Genomic DNA, 19,035 nt, shown 5'->3' on the forward strand with positions numbered 1-19,035 from the left:
AAGACCAGTTCAAGGCTGGGGATGACGCTGTCTTTCTGCTTGACCTGGCTGGAGCAGCCATGTTTATTTCGCTGGGTGTGATGAGTGTTATATTGCAGAAACACTGTGAGACTGGGAGGAGAGATGCCTGAAGTTCATCTCACCGACCCCTCACTAGCTGTGCTACTGGGAAGCTCTCTGAGGCCTCCCAGATGTATTTTCTTCCTAAACTTGGGCTCACGTGGCATTCTTGTCTGTCACATGGAGCTGTCACGAGGGTAGGGTACAGTGTTTGGGAAATACTTGAGGGCAGCACAGCTCTGTGACTTGGGAGGTGGCAGTGATGTAAGCAGAGGAGGTCATTGTGCACAGAGAAGGGGTAGGAAGCCTGGGGCGGCCAGAAATAAGGCTGTCTGGAGTCAGCCTCCGTGAGTCGGGAGGGGTGGCCTGAGCCCACCCCAGATGGTGGTGCTGCTGCCCCTTTGCAACCTCCCACCTCACTTATGGGAAAAATGTGGGAAGCAAAATCTCCAACCACATGTCTCCTACGGTCCCCCTCACCCAGGAAAAATCCATGCAGTGACACAGGGTAGTCCTGACTCTGCCTGATGCTCCCCTCAGCCAGTCCGATGACTTCTCCAACAGGTATCACTGGGAATGCACTGCTGCCAGCTCCCCAGGACATCCCTGCTTCAGCCCCTCCACTGCACACCAACTAGACGCCGGGGCTCCCACTGTTTCCTTTGAGGCACAGTGGCTCAGTGACAGCTATGATCAGTTCCTTGTGATGCTGAGGGTCTCCAGTGGTGGCCGGAACTCTTCTGAGGCCCGGGTGTTCCTGTCCCCTCATCCTGACTCAGCCTTCAGGTACCACCTGCCCTGCATTCAGCACAGCTCAGCTCACAGGTGTCTGCTCCCACCTGGTGCTAGCATCTGTGAAAGGAATCTGCTGTGCAGAGCAAGAAGTGTGGAGTTTGGCCATGCGGGATTCTCACTGCAAAGGAGGAGGAGAGGGCTGTTCAGAAAGGCGCTGGGGAAGCAGTCCCCGTTCCCAGGCTGATGTCTGGGCAGCATATGACAGCCAAGCACACTGGCTAAAGCTGGCACAGCAGGGGGTTCCAAGCGGAACTTCAGTGGGAACGCTCCCATCACAGCATCTGTCCAGAAGATCAGGGACTGTCCTGGGGCTTGGCGCTAACGCCAGGAGGCAAAGCCATAAAGTTCTCAGCCAGGGGTTTCAGGGCCTCTGCCCAGGCCTTCCAGGCATCACAGGGCTGAGGGGACAGCAGTGTGGGCCCAGTTGTGATGTCTGAGACTGTGAAAGGTGCAGGGGCAAAGAAGTGCTATGCCCCAAACCCAGAACCCTGGTACCACTGAGGCCAGAATAGCACCCATGGGTGAAGTGCAGCCCCCAGACACCAAACACAGGATACCAGGACCAAGCCAAGTGCAGGGGTGGGCATGGGTTGCAGCTCATTCCCAGCCTCCCCTCTAAGGGGTTGGATCATTATGTAAGTGAGCAGCGGGGATGGAGCAGGAGCCCAGGCCCACCTGCTTTGGCCACTCTCCCGTGGAGGCTGCAAGCTGGCAGCCACCCAGAATGCAATGCTGGGGCTGACCCTCTGCCCATAGCCCTACATGGCACGTGGAAGACCCCAGGCAGGCTGAGCTGCTTCCATCATGAACGATAGGGGCAAGGGGCCTGGGCAGTTACTATGGTCCTATTTGTGTGCTGGGTGGCTTGGCAAGGCTTCCTGGAAGAGGAAGAAAATCCGCTGTCCTCAGAGATCAGAAAGACTGCTTTGAAGGTCATGCCGCAGACTGGAGTTTAGGGTTTCAAGATTAGAGCCATGAAGACAAGGCTCAGTAGATAAGAGTGGGCCATGCCATGGTGAACCCCAAGGTCACACAGCGCTGCCCAGGGGTCCCCACAGGCCCAGATCACTGACTGTTATTTGAGGCTTTGGGTATGTATTAAAAGTGAAGAAATGCCAGGTACAAGTCTACGACAATTGGGCACAACTTAAATCATTAAATTTCACAAGTTAAATACTTTTAATCCAAAAATGTAATGTATTATACACTTCTGCTACTCATGAGATAATTACAGAAATTATTTAAAAATATTATTTCGGTCAGGCGCAGTGGCTCACGCTTGTAATCACAGCACTTTGGGAGGCCGAGGTAGGTGGATCACAAGGTCAAGAGATCCAGACCATCCTGGCCAACATGGTGAAACCCCGTCTCTACTAAAAATACAAAAATTAGCCGGCCGTGGTGGCACGCTCCTGTGGTCCCAGCTACTTGGGAGGCTGAGGTGGAAGAATTGCTTGAACCCAGGAGGCGGAGGTTGCAGTGAGCCAAGATTGCACCACTGCACTCCAGCCTGGGTGACAGAGCAAGACTCCATCTAAAAAAAAAAAAAAGAAAATTCTTTTGATATGTGCCAACACTGCCGGGTGAGCCTCTTTTGATCCTGCCAGGAAGGTCCGGGCCTGTGTGGATGATGTCCCCAGGAGGTCTGGGGCTGGAGGGACCTCTCTTTACCCATGTCCATCTGCACCCCCGTCACCCCACTCTGCACACACATGGATGGGTCCTTTCACACACATAGACCGCCTGGGCCCAGTGCCAGGCAAGGATGCTGTGTGGCCTCTCCCATTGTAGCCCCTCAGCCCATGTGTTGGGAGCCACATGCTGAGGCCGTGGTCTGAGACTCATGGGATGTTCGCATGGGAGACACCAGGTGCCACACATACCCCGGAGTGTCTACCAACCTGGCCTTTTAAAGCCTCCCTGAGTCCCACAGGAAATAAATCTGTGAAATCCCAGCCTACCCCTGTGATATCATGAAAAACCATAAAAGTGCGCTCTAGAAAGTGCTGGGTCAGCAAAGAGGCTAGAGAGCTTGAAAGCAGGCAGCCGTGGAAAGCAGGCCCAAAGGAAGTGGGCGCCGGGCTGTGGGCATGAGATGCATGTTGCCCATCACCCACAACCCTGCGCAGGGAGGAGGCAGGGCAAGGCAGTGGAGACTTCTTTCTCTGTGAGCATCTGAGGCCGTGTGGGAATGGCAAAGGTGAATGGCCACGGGGAGGGTTCAGGAGGGGATGGATTTGCGGCTGGTGGAAGCCATCCCTGAGGTGGGGCAGTGAGGAGAAGCCACGTGGTGGCAGCCGCTCTAGTGTGCAGAGCTGGGCTGGAGCCCAGGCTTGGAGGTAGAAGGACCTTGATCAGGCCTGGCTGTGCCCTCACTGCTGTGTGACTCGGACAGGCTGCACAGCCTTTCTGAACTCTGTAGAGTGGCGGTGTGCTTGCGTCACTGGATCTCGTGGACGTTCAAGCAGATCACACTATTGTCGAGCATAGCACAGTGCTGGCCACTCCATATGTGCCGTTATATGTGCTGTGACATTGCTATTCAATTCCCTTAATAAAGATCCAAAGTAGGGTGATTTAAACATGCCTGACACGAATTAATGTGACCAAAGAACCCTCACATTATTTTCCTAAGATCTCAAACCAAGTTATGTGTTTCAGATTCCTCCACATCTCCTGGGTCAGCTTTAAAGACACCGTTGTCAACTGGAATGACGAACTCTCTCTTCAAGCTATATGTGAGGACTGTGGTGAAATGCCGGACCTGTCTTATTCCTGGGATCTCTTTTTAGTCAATGCAACAGATAAGAATAGGATAGAAGGTAAAAAGACTGATGGCTTTATTTCACTGTCTGAGGAAAAAACTCAGGGTTATTTTAAGAGTTCTAAAATGTTGCAGAATACAATTGGCGTGACCCAGTGTGTCTGATCTGCCTGGCGAAGGGTCCGTCGTGCTTCCCCAGCCCTCTTGCCTCTGCAGTCCGTGTGAACACTTGTGAGGCGCCAGCAGAAGAGGTGACACACTCGAGGGCTGCTTCTGACCTCAGCGTGATACGGGAGGCTGCGCCCAACATCCGTGTAGGCAGTTTTATTGAGCTAAAGCCACAGTTCGGAAGGACCTGAGATGTGATGCATCTGCACAACCCTAGAGGGTTGTGTCCCTCACCCCCTCACCTGTCTTTTGGGGCAGCTGCACGGTGAGGAACGAGCAGAGGAACCAGGGCGGAAGCTTCCAGTCCTTGCTTCCACACTACCAGCTGGTGGCTTTAAGCAGCTCAAGATTTAATTTTCTTGAGTGAAAGATGGAGATCTTATGACTTCACAGAGTGGTGTCAGGGCTAGATGGAATGTGTGGAGTGTGCCAGGCACTGGTGTAAGGACACTGGGTACTGCAGGACACAAAGGTTTGAACCAGTCATGAGACTGAGTTCTCACTTGGCGTTATTTGTGATCAGAGAGGTGGCTCTCAATGGCAAGCAGAGGAGCTTTATTTCTGAGCTGGAGAGCCAGCTCCTACAACAGAGCTGGTGCCGAGCCCCAGCTGACCTTCACGTTTCTTAAAGATCCCCTCCATGAGGCCATACAAAGCTTCCACAAGTAGAGCTGTGGGTACAGCTGGCCTTAGCAGCTACAGGGACATGAAGACATATAGGGTGATTGTGCCCTTCTTGGCAAGAGAGGCATTCTGAATTCTTTTAGGTAAATTGAGTTTTTCTGAATCAGAGTCCATGCTGAATAGATTAGAGGAACTTGCAGGGGAAACACATCCAGTGGTTAGACTTTCAGCGAAGTGAATCATGGCCCTTAGATTGATGTGTCTCAAAAAATTGGGCTCTCCCATGGTTGCAAGGAAAAGTTTACTTTATTGAGAGGTCATTTATATACTCGTGGCATTTTTTCTTTGCTCTTGATCCTTCATCATAAATTCTAACAGCAATTTTGAAAACTGTTACGCTAGCTACTTGCTGTATTAGTCCCTTCTTGCACTGCTATAAAGGAATACCTGGGCTGGGTAGTTTATAAAGAAAAGTGGTTTGTTTTGGCTTATGGTTCTGCAGACTGTACAGGAAGCATGGTGCTAGTATCTGCCTCTGATGAGGCCTCAGGGAGCTTTTACTCATGGAGGAGGGCAAAAGGGAGCTGACACATGGTGAGAGAGGGAGCGAGGCGGCAGGGCAGATGCCATGCTCCTTTGAATCTCCTACGAACTCAGAGCAAGAGCTCACTCATTACAGCAAGGAGGGCACCAAGTAGTCATTGGTGAGGGATCCACCCCCATGACCTAAACACCTCCCACCAGACTCCCCTCCAACACTGGGGATTATATTTCAACGTGTGACTTCGAGGGGCAAAATATCCAAAACATGCCACTTACTGAAGAGCAAGGGAGTGAGGATTAAGAGAAACCCTATGCACCCCAAGTTGTTTCTAGAACAACCATGAATAAGCCAAGCCTGGGAATGCACAGGATTCAGCAGACCCCCACCCCCTGACTTGGGAGAGCAAATGCCAGGTGCAATCGCTGTGAACCCTGCCTTCTACTTCCATATGTGTGCTTCCTGCTGTTGGCCAACACGCCAACACAGAACACGCCAACACCACACTCTGTGCCCTGAATCTCGTAAGTGTAGGTTTTCAAATTCACAACAGATTTGTTGAAAACAGAGCATCCTTTTATAGTCTGTAGACTTTTTTAAGCAAATGTTTTATATTTTTGCTACAAAATTCTAACACTGCCAAATGTTTGCTTAAGTTCCCTTCTGCAGAGTAGTGGGGTTGCTGGGCTCACTGGGACTCGGTGCCGTTTCAACATCATCACAGTCAAACCTGCTGTCCACTGAGCCCGGCACTGCAGACCCTGATGCCACAACCACACCATTCTCATGGGAACTTTCACCCACGACCCTTGGCCAGCCTGCCCCTTCAGCCCCAAGGGGAACCCCCACAGAGCCCGTGACTGGAGTCTACTGGATTCCTGCTGTGGGGGACTCTGCAGTCCCAGGGGAGGCTCCAGAGGAAGGTTTGCTAGACCTAGAGCCGGAGCCACAGAGCAAGGGATCCCTGATGACTGACCCCTTGGAGAGAAGTCAGCCCACCCACAACCCTGACCCTCACCCCTCTGGTAAGTGCCACTGTTCCTGCATGTCCTCCCCCTTGTCTGGGCGCCAAAATTACCTTTGGAAGCAGGGAATCTGGTGGTAAGGTGTGAGATCACATCAACGTGGGCCTTTAAGTCAGAGAGTGCCAGGTCCACACCTACCACTTGATGACTGTGCGGTAGTCATGGAGTTTTGGATTCCTCATCTCTGGACTGGGAAAATGACAAACGCACAGCAGGTTCTGAGGCCGCAGTGAGGTCCGCGAGGTCCCGTGTGTGCAGTGTCTGTGCAGTGAGGTCCGCGAGGTCCCGTGTGTGCAGTGTCTGTGCAGTGAGGTCCGCGAGGTCCCGTGTGTGCAGTGTCTGTGCAGTGAGGTCCGTGAGGTCCCGTGTGTGCAGTGTCTGTGCAGTGAGGTCCGCGAGGTCCCGTGTGTGCAGTGTCTGTGCAGTGAGGTCCGTGAGGTCCCGTGTGTGCAGTGTCCGTGCAGTGAGGTCCGTGAGGTCCCGTGTGTGCAGTGTCTGTGCAGTGAGGTCCGTGAGGTCCCGTGTGTGCAGTGTCCGTGCAGTGAGGTCCGCGAGGTCCCGTGTGTGCAGTGTCTGTGCTGCAGTAGCCATTTGTTCCACTCCGACTTCCTCATCCCTCTCCCCTGCCCTGGCATCAACTGCTTCACTTTATCCTTGGGCTTCAGGTAGACAGAAACCATTCTGGTACTTTAAAAATGGAGAGAACAGGTAATGATGAGAAAAGCTCTGGGCTGGCACCTGTCTCTCTGTCACTGTCCCCAGCTGGTGACCCCGTTTGATTTTGCTGCTTACTCTTGGGCGATGGTGCTCTCATGGCCTGCACGCTCTTGTCTGGCTGGAGGGACCTCTGTGAGCTCCTTAGCTTCTGGGAGCGGAGGGCTGAGGGGACAGGAAGTGACATTTGCAGCAGGACATTCTTATGTCCATTTCTCTCCTTCTAAAAGAAAAGAGCAAGACGTCTTCTCTAAAAGGACAGTAAAAAACTTGCTTGAAGAGAGGATGGGATGCTGGGTGTGGAGGCAGAAGGCCACATGTGAGCCTTGGCCTCGACTTACTCGCTGAGTTATTCTTAGAAACCGCACACTGACTGGAGCTCCAGCTCCTCCTCCTGGGGCCCTGGGGCAATGGCACCTGCCTCGCCCAGCTGTCAGGAGGAGGGGAGACACCACCACTGAGGGTATTTTGTAATCCACAGAGCAATGTATGGAGTCTAGAAATAGACCAAGGACAATGTGACCCATCAGGAGAGCTGCTATTAATTTCAGGAGATTCTGTGATTTTAAAGGAAACATTATGATTTTGTCCTTTCATGTAGATTTTGAAGCCTATTACAGCGATATTCAAGAAGCAATACCATCAGAAGGAAGACAGCCAGGTGACTGTGTTTCTGTGCCCGCTGCCTCTCTCTCCTCGGCTCTCCTCCACAGCCTTTCTGCAATCTGGATTTCCCACCTACTCCCTCACATGGCCACTGAGAGCTTCACAGAGTCACAGGGAAAAGTGGAAACTCTTACGTTGCACAGTCTGAACCAAACCTTTATTTCTAGCTCCCCTCTTTCTGCCCTTCTGTCTCCCTCTGCTCCAAAATCCTGAGAGTAGCCCTAGGCCCAGTGGTGGGCATCCCAGCTTTTCCATGCCTTGGCCATGGAGTGTCATCTGCCAAGAACGCCTCCCTCCAAGTCCTTAAGTCATCTGCTCAGCGAGCCTCCTTCTTCAGGTCTGGCGTCATTTCTCTCTGGGAAGTCTTCAGGTTTGTCTTGTAAGGACCAACCCCCCACCACCCCAACCCCCACACACACCAGCTCAGTGTTTATTCCCTCCTCTGGGAAGCAGATGGCACCTGGCACTTAGTAACTCTTTCACTGTCCATGCTTCTGGGTCTTCTGCTCTGAGCTCTTCCAGGAAAGCTTCCATGGCCAGCTTATGCTGTGTGCCAGGATAGATCACAGTCCCTGGCACATTGGCACTAAGTAAGCACATTGTAGAATGAATTGATGATCAGTGAATGATTTATTCAGCTACCAAACGAAAAGATGGATGATCAGTGAGTGACTGATTTGTCTGTGTAGGGAAGAGACGGATGTCTAGTGAATGATTTATCTGTCAAATGAGTAGGTAAATGATTTATTTGTTGAATGAATGGATAAATGGCTGATGAGCAGATGATTTATCTATCAAGGGAATAACGGATGATGAATGAATGATTTGATCTGCGGCAGTGTTTCCTTCAACAGTCCTCCTCAGCTGCCTCCAACTGCTCAGCTTCTCCAGCCCTTCCCACGTTCTTTCCTATGTGTCGTGCTGTTCTTGGATGAGATGGTCAGTCAGGTGCAGCCACAGGGGAGAGGAAAACAAAGAAAATACTCCCAGGTCCTAGAGACAAGAGGCATGGCAGGCCACACAGGGCCACGTGGGGAACCCACAGGGAGGTCAGCGGACAGCAGACAAGAGCCAGGGGATCACTTAAGCCAAGGTCTCTCCTGGGGTTTCTATGGGAAGGAAAGGCAAGGCCAAGGCAGGGCTGGGTGAATAGTTGAGAATCAGCTAGTTTAATTTCAGCAGATCCTGGGCCTAAGGGTGGTCTTTAGTTGCCCAGGATAATTTGTCAGAGGTGGTTCTGGATTTGTCAGTTTGCAAATCAAAGACACATTGCAGGCTGGGCCTTTTGTGGTCTCTTAGAGTTGGCTATCCCCAGCCCCGGGAGAAGCCGTCAGAGTACTCTCTTCTTAGCCAGAAGACTTTTGTTTCACTTTGTTTTTCAGTATCAAAACATAATACATTTAAAACATTTAAAAGTCTTCACAATACACACGCAGATCTGTTGTAGAGGCTCACATTCACACTCATAGTAGGTGCTTAGTACGTCTGAATGAATGAAAAATAGACCTGCCTTTGTATTGCATTTACAAAGTTATTCTTCCTTACAGGAGTAATTCTGACCCCTCAACATCTGTGTTTTATTACTATATCTTGCTTCGGTGACCTTGGTTTCAAGTTTAAAGCGCCTCCTTAGCCTAAATGAAGCGCAGCGGCTTCTTCCTGCCTAGACCATGCAGTAGCCGTTGCTCCGCCCTGGCTGCTCCTCTGCTTGCTGCCTGCAGTCACCTCACCACAGTCCAGCCGAAGGACTCTTCACCACAAACCAGGCTGTTGTCACTCTCCTGACAGGTCCCCCCAGTGGCTTCCCAGGGCACTTAGGACACAAGCCCATGTCTGTGCACCCAGCATGATGTGATCCCTGGCAGTGCCTGCAGCCACGCTTTTCCTCCTCCTGCCCTTTCTTCCTCCCTCCCTCCAACCACCAGGGAAGATCATTCCCATGGCATTTTGGTTTTACTCAACCTGGAAGCTCCTTCCCTCAGACCTTCAAAGAGCTCCTTCCAGACTTGGTCTTCAGAGAGGACCTCCCTGACCTCCCTCTCAAAAGGACTCCCTTTCCCCATCCCTCTCTTCCTCTGCAAGTCCGCTTTGCTTTCCTTCATTACCTGACGTTGTGTTATTTATTTATGTGTTTTCTCATTTATTTTTCTGACCGCCTCACTATTAAACTCCAGATAGCAAGGACACCATTGATCTGGTTCACGCTGTGTCCCCTGTTCCTAGACTAGTACCTGGACTTTGTAGACCATAATAAATCTTGTGGAAGGAAGAAAGGAAGGGAGGGAGGAAGTAAGGGAGGGAGGGAGGAAGGGAAGGAGGGAAGGAGGGAAGATGTCATTGGACCACTAATTATATGATTACAAAGTATATCTCTTGACTATGTTTGCTGCTGAAGACATTATATTAGATATGCCATATCCAGCAATGGTACAAATAATGTCAGCATTGAATCACTAATGCTTTAAGATCATCATGACTGTTTTTCTTTAACATCTATTGGCTTGGTTTATCTTCCCAGCAAATGACACCAGCTTTCCAGGATCAGGACCTAGCCTGAGTGCCAAGGAGAGCCCTGGAGATGGGGATAACCTGGTGGACCCCTCCCTGTCTGCGGGCAGAGCCAAGCCTGTCCTCATGATTGACTGGCCCAAGGCCCTGCTGGGAAGAGCAGTTTTCCAAGGCTATTCAAGCTCAGGTGTGAATACCCTCTTTCTACCCTGCAATTGCAGTGTTTCTGAAGCTTGTAGATCTCAGCCCTCAATTTCTTCTGAACTTTTCATTGTATTAGATAAGTATTTAGAACTGTGTACCTGTTCTACTTGTGCTTGTTCCTCTGTGGACTATGGCCTGAGGCTCTTCTACCAAAAGTCAAGTTAGCATCTGTTGCTACCAGGAGCTCCCCGTGTGCACACCAAAGGGGAAGAGAAGCGCCTCCAACTGTTGCGCATTGCATGTGCGAACACCTTGGTGTGCACAGCCTTTCTGTGACAGACTTTTGTAGGGCAGACAGAATTTGCATGAATTGATCAAAATGAAGCTGCTCCTGAAGAGCAATTGAATTTCTAATAGATTTTCCCAGCCCAGACATGCTGGTTTTGCTCAATTTGTTGGATTGCCACCTTTCGTAGTAATACATGTGATGTGTCATCCCTATAAACCTCTTGGGGAGGATCTGGATTTCACACTATTTTTAGATAATTTCCCCTTCACCCTTGCCTTAAAGCATTTCAGGAAGTACTATTGTAAAATTGTGGTTTTAGAAACTGTCCGTGTTTAGATCATCATCAGTCTTGTATTTGGCATCTCTCCTTTCTTCAGGGTGAGTAACATGGGGTCAGCCCCTCCCTGCTAAGGAAGTAATCCAGTCACCATGGTCAGCAGTTACACCCAGATTAAAAATTGTCCATGACCAGTATTTTGCCGACTTAAAAATAGCTTTGAAATTCCTTAATCATACTTCATAGTGTGATTTATAAAATTGCCAAATTAAACATGAACAGAATTATAAATAAGCAAAATAAGATCTTACCAGAATTCTCTTGTTGCTTGGGACATTAGTGTCATTTCTGAGCCAGGGATGGATGGAACATCCTCAGTATTGCTTCTGCTGGGCAGGGGAGGTTCTTTACAGAAGGTGGTAACCAACAAACTAACGGCCTTTCCAAGCAGGAGTGGCATGTTTCACTAGCACCTATGTTACCTTCACCTCTCGGGGAAGGGTGGAGCCATTCCCAAGGACACCATCTGACCTCTGTCTCTGAGTCCACTGAGTGTCATTTCCATGCAGCCATGTCTTTCCTGCAGGTATTACAGAACAGACGGTGACAATCAAGCCATACTCTCTGAACAGTGGAGAGACGTACGTCCTGCAAGCATCTGTGGGTATGTTACATTGTCAGTGGGATTTATGAGAGGATGGGAAGGAGGCCTGCTGTGTCTCTGTGAGTTTACTCTTCCTGAGGAATTGGGTGCAGGTCTACATCAGGATAAAGGCTGAGCAAGCAGTTGCCTTTTTAAAAAGTTACATATATATCTTATTAATGCTAGACAGCCAGACAAGTTGATTCCTTCCCTGCAAATCTGTCCATGATCTCTCTCCCTCTCTCTATTTAAACCCTAGAAAGGTGTTAATGCTTGTTTTGTGCCACTGATGTTCGTTGAATTTCACCCACAGGCCTCCCTTCCCTTTGCTCCGTATTCCTCCTTGGATTTCCATGCCTCTCTCAATCTGAGATCATCATTTCGGAGAACTTCTAGACATCTCCCCCCATTTCTAGAGGTTTTCATTCCATATGAGAAGCATAGCAGACTCAACGTTTTTTTTTTTTTTTTGAGACTAAGTCTCGCTCTGTTGCCCAGGTGCGATCTCAGCTCACTGCGCTCTCCGCCTCCCAGGTTCAAGCAATTCTCCTGCCTCAGCCTCCTCAGTAGCTGGGATTACAGGTACCTGCCACCATGCCCAGCTAATTTTTTGTATTTTTAGTAGAAACGGGGTTTCACCATGTTGGCCAGGCTGGTCTCGAACTCCTGACCTCAGGTGATCTGTCCACCTCAGCCTCCCAAAGCGCTGGAATTATGGCCATGAGCCACTACGCCCAGCCAACCATTTTTATTTACAGATCGGTTCGGTTCAAGGTCCACAGTTTTGCATTAATCAGAACCCACCAGGAATTTGCACACTTGCAATCTGTGTGAACTCTTGTGTCAGGCAAATGGGGAAACACGAGGTTCACCTTCTCCTGAGAACTGGCTGGGTTGAGCTCGATGAGATCCCTGAGGGTCATCTTGATTCTCACAGTTTCTATAAACATCAGCCTGCCCTTTCCACATTTAGCATTTAACAACTAGCCCTGGGTCCCTGCTTTGGGTACAAGATGGGCAGCGTTTGCTTTTGTTTCAACAAATGCCTTTTGCCCTTTGGCTGGACCTCTTTCTTTTGCCTCTGAAATTTGCCCAGTGGCAAGTGTAAAGACTGTTCTCTTAGCGGGGTCATACCTGAGAGCCTCTCCGTGGCCCGTGGGCCTGGTCAGTGTCCTTGGCTGGCTGCCAGGTGGTACAGTCAGGCTCCAGGTCTCCTGTCGCCCTCCTCCCCCTTGGCCTTGCACGCCCTCGCTGACTGCTGCCCTCTCTTCCTGTGCTCTTCAGATCACACCAGGCCCCCTCGTGACTCTGTCTTTCCCTGTGGTTATTTTCGCTGGAATGCCCATTCTTTTCCCCACATCCCTTCCTAAACCCAGTATAAGACCGATACCCCAACACTGCTCGCTCAAATGTGTCTTCCTTTATTGAGATTTCCCTGGTCAGCCAGACAGAATTCATCACCCTTTTCTCTTAGATTTTGCTTTCGTTATGAGATCTGTCTTCCATGGTTGTTGTGACTGTTAAGTAGGATAGTACAGGAACAGTGTCTAGCAGGGCACCTGGTGTGTAGCAGAGGCTGGATAGATGGTAGCTGCTATTATGATGAGGATGATGCCCATCAAGGTTTTAAACCATTTGACATGTAAATTTCATTTCCAAAATCCATCTCAAGAAAAATACATTAAACATTAAAAAACTATGTGTATGAGAATAATCATTATGGGGCAATCAATAATAACAGAAAATAGAAAATAAAATGTTTAATTGTTGGGGATAATAGTTACGCATATTAGGGTGTATCTGTTCCATGGAATCTTGTGCAGCTATTTACAACAGTGATTTTGGATGCTATATGTCAACGTGGAAAATAGTTACAATATTAATATAGTACATAAAATAAATATAAAACTGTATCAGTGCTATACATTCAACTAAGCTGTACTTACGTGTGTATATGTCTGAGGTTTTGAGGGAATCCAGGGGAATGGAGAAAGCTCGCTTTGCTGGGTGATGGGTCTGTTAGCATCATCTTCCCCTTAGGCTTCAGTTTCTGTCTGGGAGGTTGCCATGTGGCTCCCAGGTAGGGAGTCACTTTTGTCTCCCCAAGGCCTAGGATAGTACCTGCCCCACCACCCAGTGAGTGTTTCTTATATTCCTGAATGCTATAGGCACTGGTTCTCAAACCCCAGCACTTCAGAATCCCCTAAGGGTGTGCGAAAACTATCAATGAGTCTTACTTTCTGAGTCAGCAGAAAGAGACCCTACTTTCAGAACCCCTGCTACAAGGTTTATCTATAAAAAATTAATCCTACACTGCTGTAATTCTCCATCATGGGTGAAACCCCTGCTTCATCTTTCTCTTTAGCGTCAAAGCTTGGCTTACTGGGTAAAGCTCAGCTTTACTTGACAGTCAACCCGGCTCCACGGGACATGGCCTGCCAGGTGCAGCCCCACCATGGTCTGGAGGCACACACCGTCTTCAGTGTCTTCTGCATGTCAGGAAAACCGGTATGTGGACAACCCCATGTCTGCGCTGAGAGATCCAAGACAGTGGCACCTGTCAGTCACAGTAGTCCTGGGTGCTGTAGGAATGGACAGTGATGTCCTTCCCACCTGTGAAGGAATTTGGCCTGTAGTTGAATGTTGGAAAGTTGGTTAGGCATAAATGCGCTTCCCCGGCCACTAATGAGAGGAGGGCAAAGTGGCCCCCTGGTTGAGAAGGTTCAGAATTTCACAAAGAGACAAGGGCCTGCTCACCAGGAAACATGGCAGGGCATCTGCTGCTCCACAGCCTGATTAGAGCAGGGGCCTCTGTGAATGCTGCCCCCAAGAAGAAGGCAGGCATGTGACCCGAAGTGAGGAGCCTGGCCCTTTCCCTCCCAGGCACATCTCTAACACAGACTTACCCTAACTCTTCATCTGGGCCATGGAGAAGACCACTGTCATTTTGTTGCTTAGGGTCTTGTGAGGGTGAAATGAGAGGATGGATTTAAAAAGATGAAAGCTGATCAGCCTGGCCAACATGGTGAAACCCTGTCTCTACTAAATTTTGTAAAAATACAAAAATAAAAACCCTGTCTCTACTAAATTTTGTAAAAATACAAAAATTAGCTGGGTGTGGTGGTGGGCACTTGTAATCCCAGCTACTTGGGAGGTTGAGGCAGGAGAATTGCTTGAACTCAGGAAGTAGAGGTTGCAGAGAGCCGAGATTGCGCCACTGCACTCCAGCCTGGGCGACAGAGTGAGACTCCATCTCAAAAAAAAAAAAAAAAAAAAAAAAGTAAGTGCCTCAGGCAGGGCAGGACCCTGTGATATTGTGACCCTGGCACTGCCCTCTCCATCCTCTTAGCCAGGACACTGGCCTCCCTGCCCTTCTGCCTGAGCCCTTTTCTAGGAAGCCCCACCCTTGCCCTCCAGTGGGTCCAGAACGTGGCCTTCACTTGAGGCACACCCACCCCTTCCTCGTGCTCCTCTTGCTGCATGGTGCCCAGCAGTGGGGAAGCCAAGGGGCAGCCAGGACCCTTCACCCTGAGGAGGCCATGACAGTCTGATTTGTGACTATGGGGAGATTCGTGGGCAAGGAGAGGACACAGACCCCGGTGAGGAATCTTGGGGTTGTTCGAGAAGCCCTTTGGCCTTGGGGAACAGAGAGCACTGCAGGGCGCAGGGAAGTCTGTCACGTGGGCTCTGCAAGGGGGATTGCTGCTTACCTGTCACTTACCCTCATCCTGGCTCTAAAGAACGTCCTTGGGTGCAATGAAGGCTGCAGGTGTATGTGTGTGTATTGGGATGTCATTCACAGTGTGTTCATTTATACTATTTTTTGCTCCCCGTGGGCTGGATCATAGGACTTCCAGTATGAATTTAGTTACCATATAGGAAACACCTCCAAACACACGTTGTACCATGGGAGAGACGCCCAGTATTATTTTGTGTTGCCAGCTGGTGAGCACTTGGACAATTACAAAGGTAAGCCATGATGCCAGCTGGGGTCACTAGCTGTGCTGACCTAGAATTCTAAACCTTTTTTCCTGGTTTTCAAAAACTAAAAATCATTTAAACTGTACCTGGAAAATGAAAGTATTTATTCACCTTGATCAGACTAATGCTTTTCGGTTTAGGTTGATTATCTACCTTTTAGTGCAGAAAGAACATTATTAATATCAACAAATTAAATCAGTTTTTCACATCTTAAATTTTAACTGAAATACACTGCAAATCATAAAATGCCAGAGAATGTTTTTTCATCTATAAATTAAATATTTAATATCAGGACATTTCTTATTTATGAATGAAATATGTCATATCTGGTGAATTTTGCATTTGTTATGGATAAAATCAAATCAAGGTAGTCCCCTAAGGAACAAAATGTGAGGTAAATGAATGTTGAGTTAGCATGTTGATAATATAACCTCAACACAAAATGAATCCCACAATGTTGACAGCTTTCTGCCCTGACCCTGTTTCTGAGGTCCCTTGGAACTGGTTTCAACTGAGCATAAGAGACATGAAGCCATTTAGGAAGGTATCTTGACATGCACAACCCCAGATGGGTTAAATAAAAATCTCGCTGGTGGTGACTTTTTAAGTTTCTGTCTTATTTTTTAAACATCTGGAGCATTCTAAAGTGCAGGCAAGGTTGAAAGTCACTAATCTATAGAGGTTTCTTTGATTTGGGTTGGTAAGATTATTAAAGGCTGAAGTCTGAACCAGTTCATTCACCTGATTTATTTAAGTTTCACCTCTCCTTTAAGCCAAGCTGAAATGCCTTCTTCATGAAACCTTGCCTGTCACCTCCAGTTAGAGAAACTTGCACCCTCTTCTAGATACAAGTCAGTTACATTGAGCAAAACTTCTGAGCAGGGCATTTTGAGATCTTCATAATCATGCTCTGCTTTGTATCACAGTGAATTTATACTCCCTTTGTTCTTGGGTTTTCTTGAAGTCAAACTGCACACAGGGTTATGTAAGACTGAGGCTGGGCAAACATCCTCATAGAAGAGCCCTGGGCCACGGTCTCGCTCTGTGTTGGAAGTAAGGATTTAACATAAATTTACAGACCAAATTTAGGTCACAGTCCCAGAGCACTGTCAGGGTTAGTGATGTTACAAAAATCATTCACAAGCATGGTATTTGTTTATAATTGTCAGTATCAGTACAACCAATTTCTATGAATACCTGAACTCAAGATTTATAAGAGGGCAAACATAAGCAAAACAAATACAATATACTTAATACATACAAATTTTAGGTCACAGTCCCAGAGCAGTGTCAGGGTTAGTGATGTTACAAAAATCATTCACAAGCATGGTATTTGTTTGTAATTATCAGTATCAGTACAATCAATTCCTATGAATACCTGAACTGAAGACTTATAAGGGAGTAAACATATGCAAAATAAATACAACATAGTAAAAACTTAGTACATACCTTTTCTTGTCCCATCTTTTGCATGAGTGAGTATGGCACAGACTCAGCTTGTCCGAGTAAATGGAGTCTTGCCTAAAAACTGCTCCTTCTCTTGGATTTTGTCCATGCATAGGACCAACCTTATCTGTTAGAGTATTTGCTAAAATTACTGCCTCCAGGGCCCACCTAATATCTACTGACTCAGAATCGTGGCGAGAAGATGGAGCCCAGAATTTGCTTGTAGACAAGATTCCTGGCGATTGGGCTGCAGGTGTCCATAGACCACATCTTGAGAAGCACCAGTCTCCAAAATTAAACCCCAGTCCTTGGCATTGGGTTTCAGGTTGAGACTGTTGTTATGAAGATGCATAGGGCACACCTGGGCATCAGTCTTTCTGTGTGGTTCCCATGATGGTGCCTGTGGCCCTCACCATCTGGCCATCACCTGCACCCTGAGCCTGATCTGCAGGTCTCCTCACCACAACCCTGCACCCCTGTTACATGAAGGAATTCCTGGGTCCCGCAAGCAGGTCTTAGGTCTTTTAATGAAAGAGTCCCCTCTGTCAGAATTCTTCTTCACCGTTTTTCTAGGCCTGTTAAGTTTCTATTTATCATTTAGAAACTGGTCAAAATATAAATCCAAGCCTTGGCAGTCCATTGCAGTTTGTATTTCACTCCCTGGGCTCCCTGTGGCCCAGAGCCTGGCCCCTTTTTCATCACTTGTCACAGTTTTAGTCATCCAGGAGATGCTGTGTGCATGTGAAGAAGCATCTCTGTAACCCACACGTCCAAGATGACCCTCTTCTGACATGTTCCCTCACAGTCACGGTTTCCACTGAAATCACAGATGGCGAAGGCTCCAAGGTCCAGCCGTGCACTGTGGTGGTGACTGTGCTGCCCCGCTACCATGGAAATGACTGTCTGGGCGAGGACCTGTGAGTAACACAATGCCACACAGACATCCTAGACGTTGTTTGTATTTCCTCTAGAGTTGGCTCTCCCTCAAGTTGATAACAGCTGTCAAAAACATGTCAGAAACTCATCTTCTCAAGATGGAGCAAAGGAAAAAGTCCCGGTGCTATCACTGCAGTCCTGCTAACTCATATTTGCAGGGCCTTCAGAGCCTGTAAAGCCACTTTCTTCTTTGTTTTGAGGCAGTCTCACTCTGTCACCCAGGCTGGAGTGCAGTGGTGCAATCTTGGCTCACTGCAACCTCCGCCTCCCAGGTTCAAGCGATTCTCTTGTCTCAGTCCCCTGAGTAGCTGGGATTACAGGTGCATGCCACCACACCTGGCTAATTTTTGTATTTTTAGTAGAGATGGGGTTTCACCATTTTGGTCAGGCTGGTCTCAAACTCCTGACTTCGTGATCCACCGGCTTCAGCCTTCCAAAGTGCTGGGATTGCAGATGTGAGCCACTGCACTTGACCTCACTTTCTTCTTTTTTAAAAACAACTTTTAAAGATACCATTTACATTCCATCTAGTCCATCCATTTAAAGTATGCAGTTCCTAGGTTTTAATAATTTATTGAACTATGCAACCTTCTCCACTAGCTTGTTTTAGGTAATTTTCATCTTCCCATGAAAACCTGGACTTAGTAGCAGTGACTCCCTTTACCTGCCACCCAGCTTCCTCCTACCCACCCCAGACAACCACAGATCTATTTCATATCTACAGGTTTGCTGATTCTGAAAATTTCATATAAATGAGATGATACAGCACATGATCTTAAATGCCTTTTTTCACTTAGCATATGAATGTTTTTGAGTTTCATCTATGTAGTAAAATATATCAGTACTTAATTCTTTTTTATTGCTGAATAATATTTTATTGTATGAACATACTGTGTTTTGTTTATTCATTAGTTGATGAACATGTGCGTTGTTTTTACTTTTTGGCTATAATGAATTGCACTGCTATAAACATTTATGTGCAACTTTTTATGCGAGTGTGTGATTTCGTTTTCCTTGGGTAGGTAACTAGGAGTGGAATCACTGTGTCATGTGGTAACTTCCAAACTTTTCCATAGGGGCTGTGCCATTTTATATTCCCACTAGTTATGTATGAGGGTTCCAGTTTCCTAACCAACACTGGTTATTGTCTTTTTGTTCACAGCTGTTCTAGTTAATATGAAGTAATATCTCATTAAGGTTTGGATTTGTGTTTCTCTAGTGATTGATGAGGTTGAGCATCTTTTCATATGCTTTGTATATTTTCCTTAAAGAAATGTCTACTTACTGCTTTGCCCATTTTTACATAGGTTATCTGTATTTTTATTATTGATAACCTAATTAAAAGGTTTGTTTCTTAATTCTCAATTCTATTCCATTAGTCTAAATGTCTCTCCTCATACTAGTACTATGCTGCCTTATTACAGTTTTGTAGTAAATTTAGAAACTGAAAAGCC

At 47.8% G+C, this 19,035-nt stretch overlaps 1 protein-coding gene across 1 annotated transcript in view; it reads left to right on the forward strand.

The window, feature by feature from the left end:
- Positions 1-19,035, forward strand: part of PKD1L1 (polycystin 1 like 1, transient receptor potential channel interacting) — a 170,092-nt gene that overhangs the window by 57,781 nt on the left and 93,276 nt on the right. The window contains 9 exon segments of the mRNA XM_010341384.3: positions 625-846; positions 3,517-3,677; positions 5,609-5,977; positions 7,293-7,352; positions 9,876-10,052; positions 11,162-11,239; positions 13,584-13,726; positions 15,067-15,187; positions 17,451-17,562. Coding sequence (XP_010339686.3) covers positions 625-846; positions 3,517-3,677; positions 5,609-5,977; positions 7,293-7,352; positions 9,876-10,052; positions 11,162-11,239; positions 13,584-13,726; positions 15,067-15,187; positions 17,451-17,562 — 1,443 coding nt within the window.

The sequence above is a fragment of the Saimiri boliviensis genome, chromosome 10, assembly GCF_048565385.1.
Source record: "Saimiri boliviensis isolate mSaiBol1 chromosome 10, mSaiBol1.pri, whole genome shotgun sequence".
Lineage (NCBI taxonomy): Eukaryota > Metazoa > Chordata > Mammalia > Primates > Cebidae > Saimiri > Saimiri boliviensis.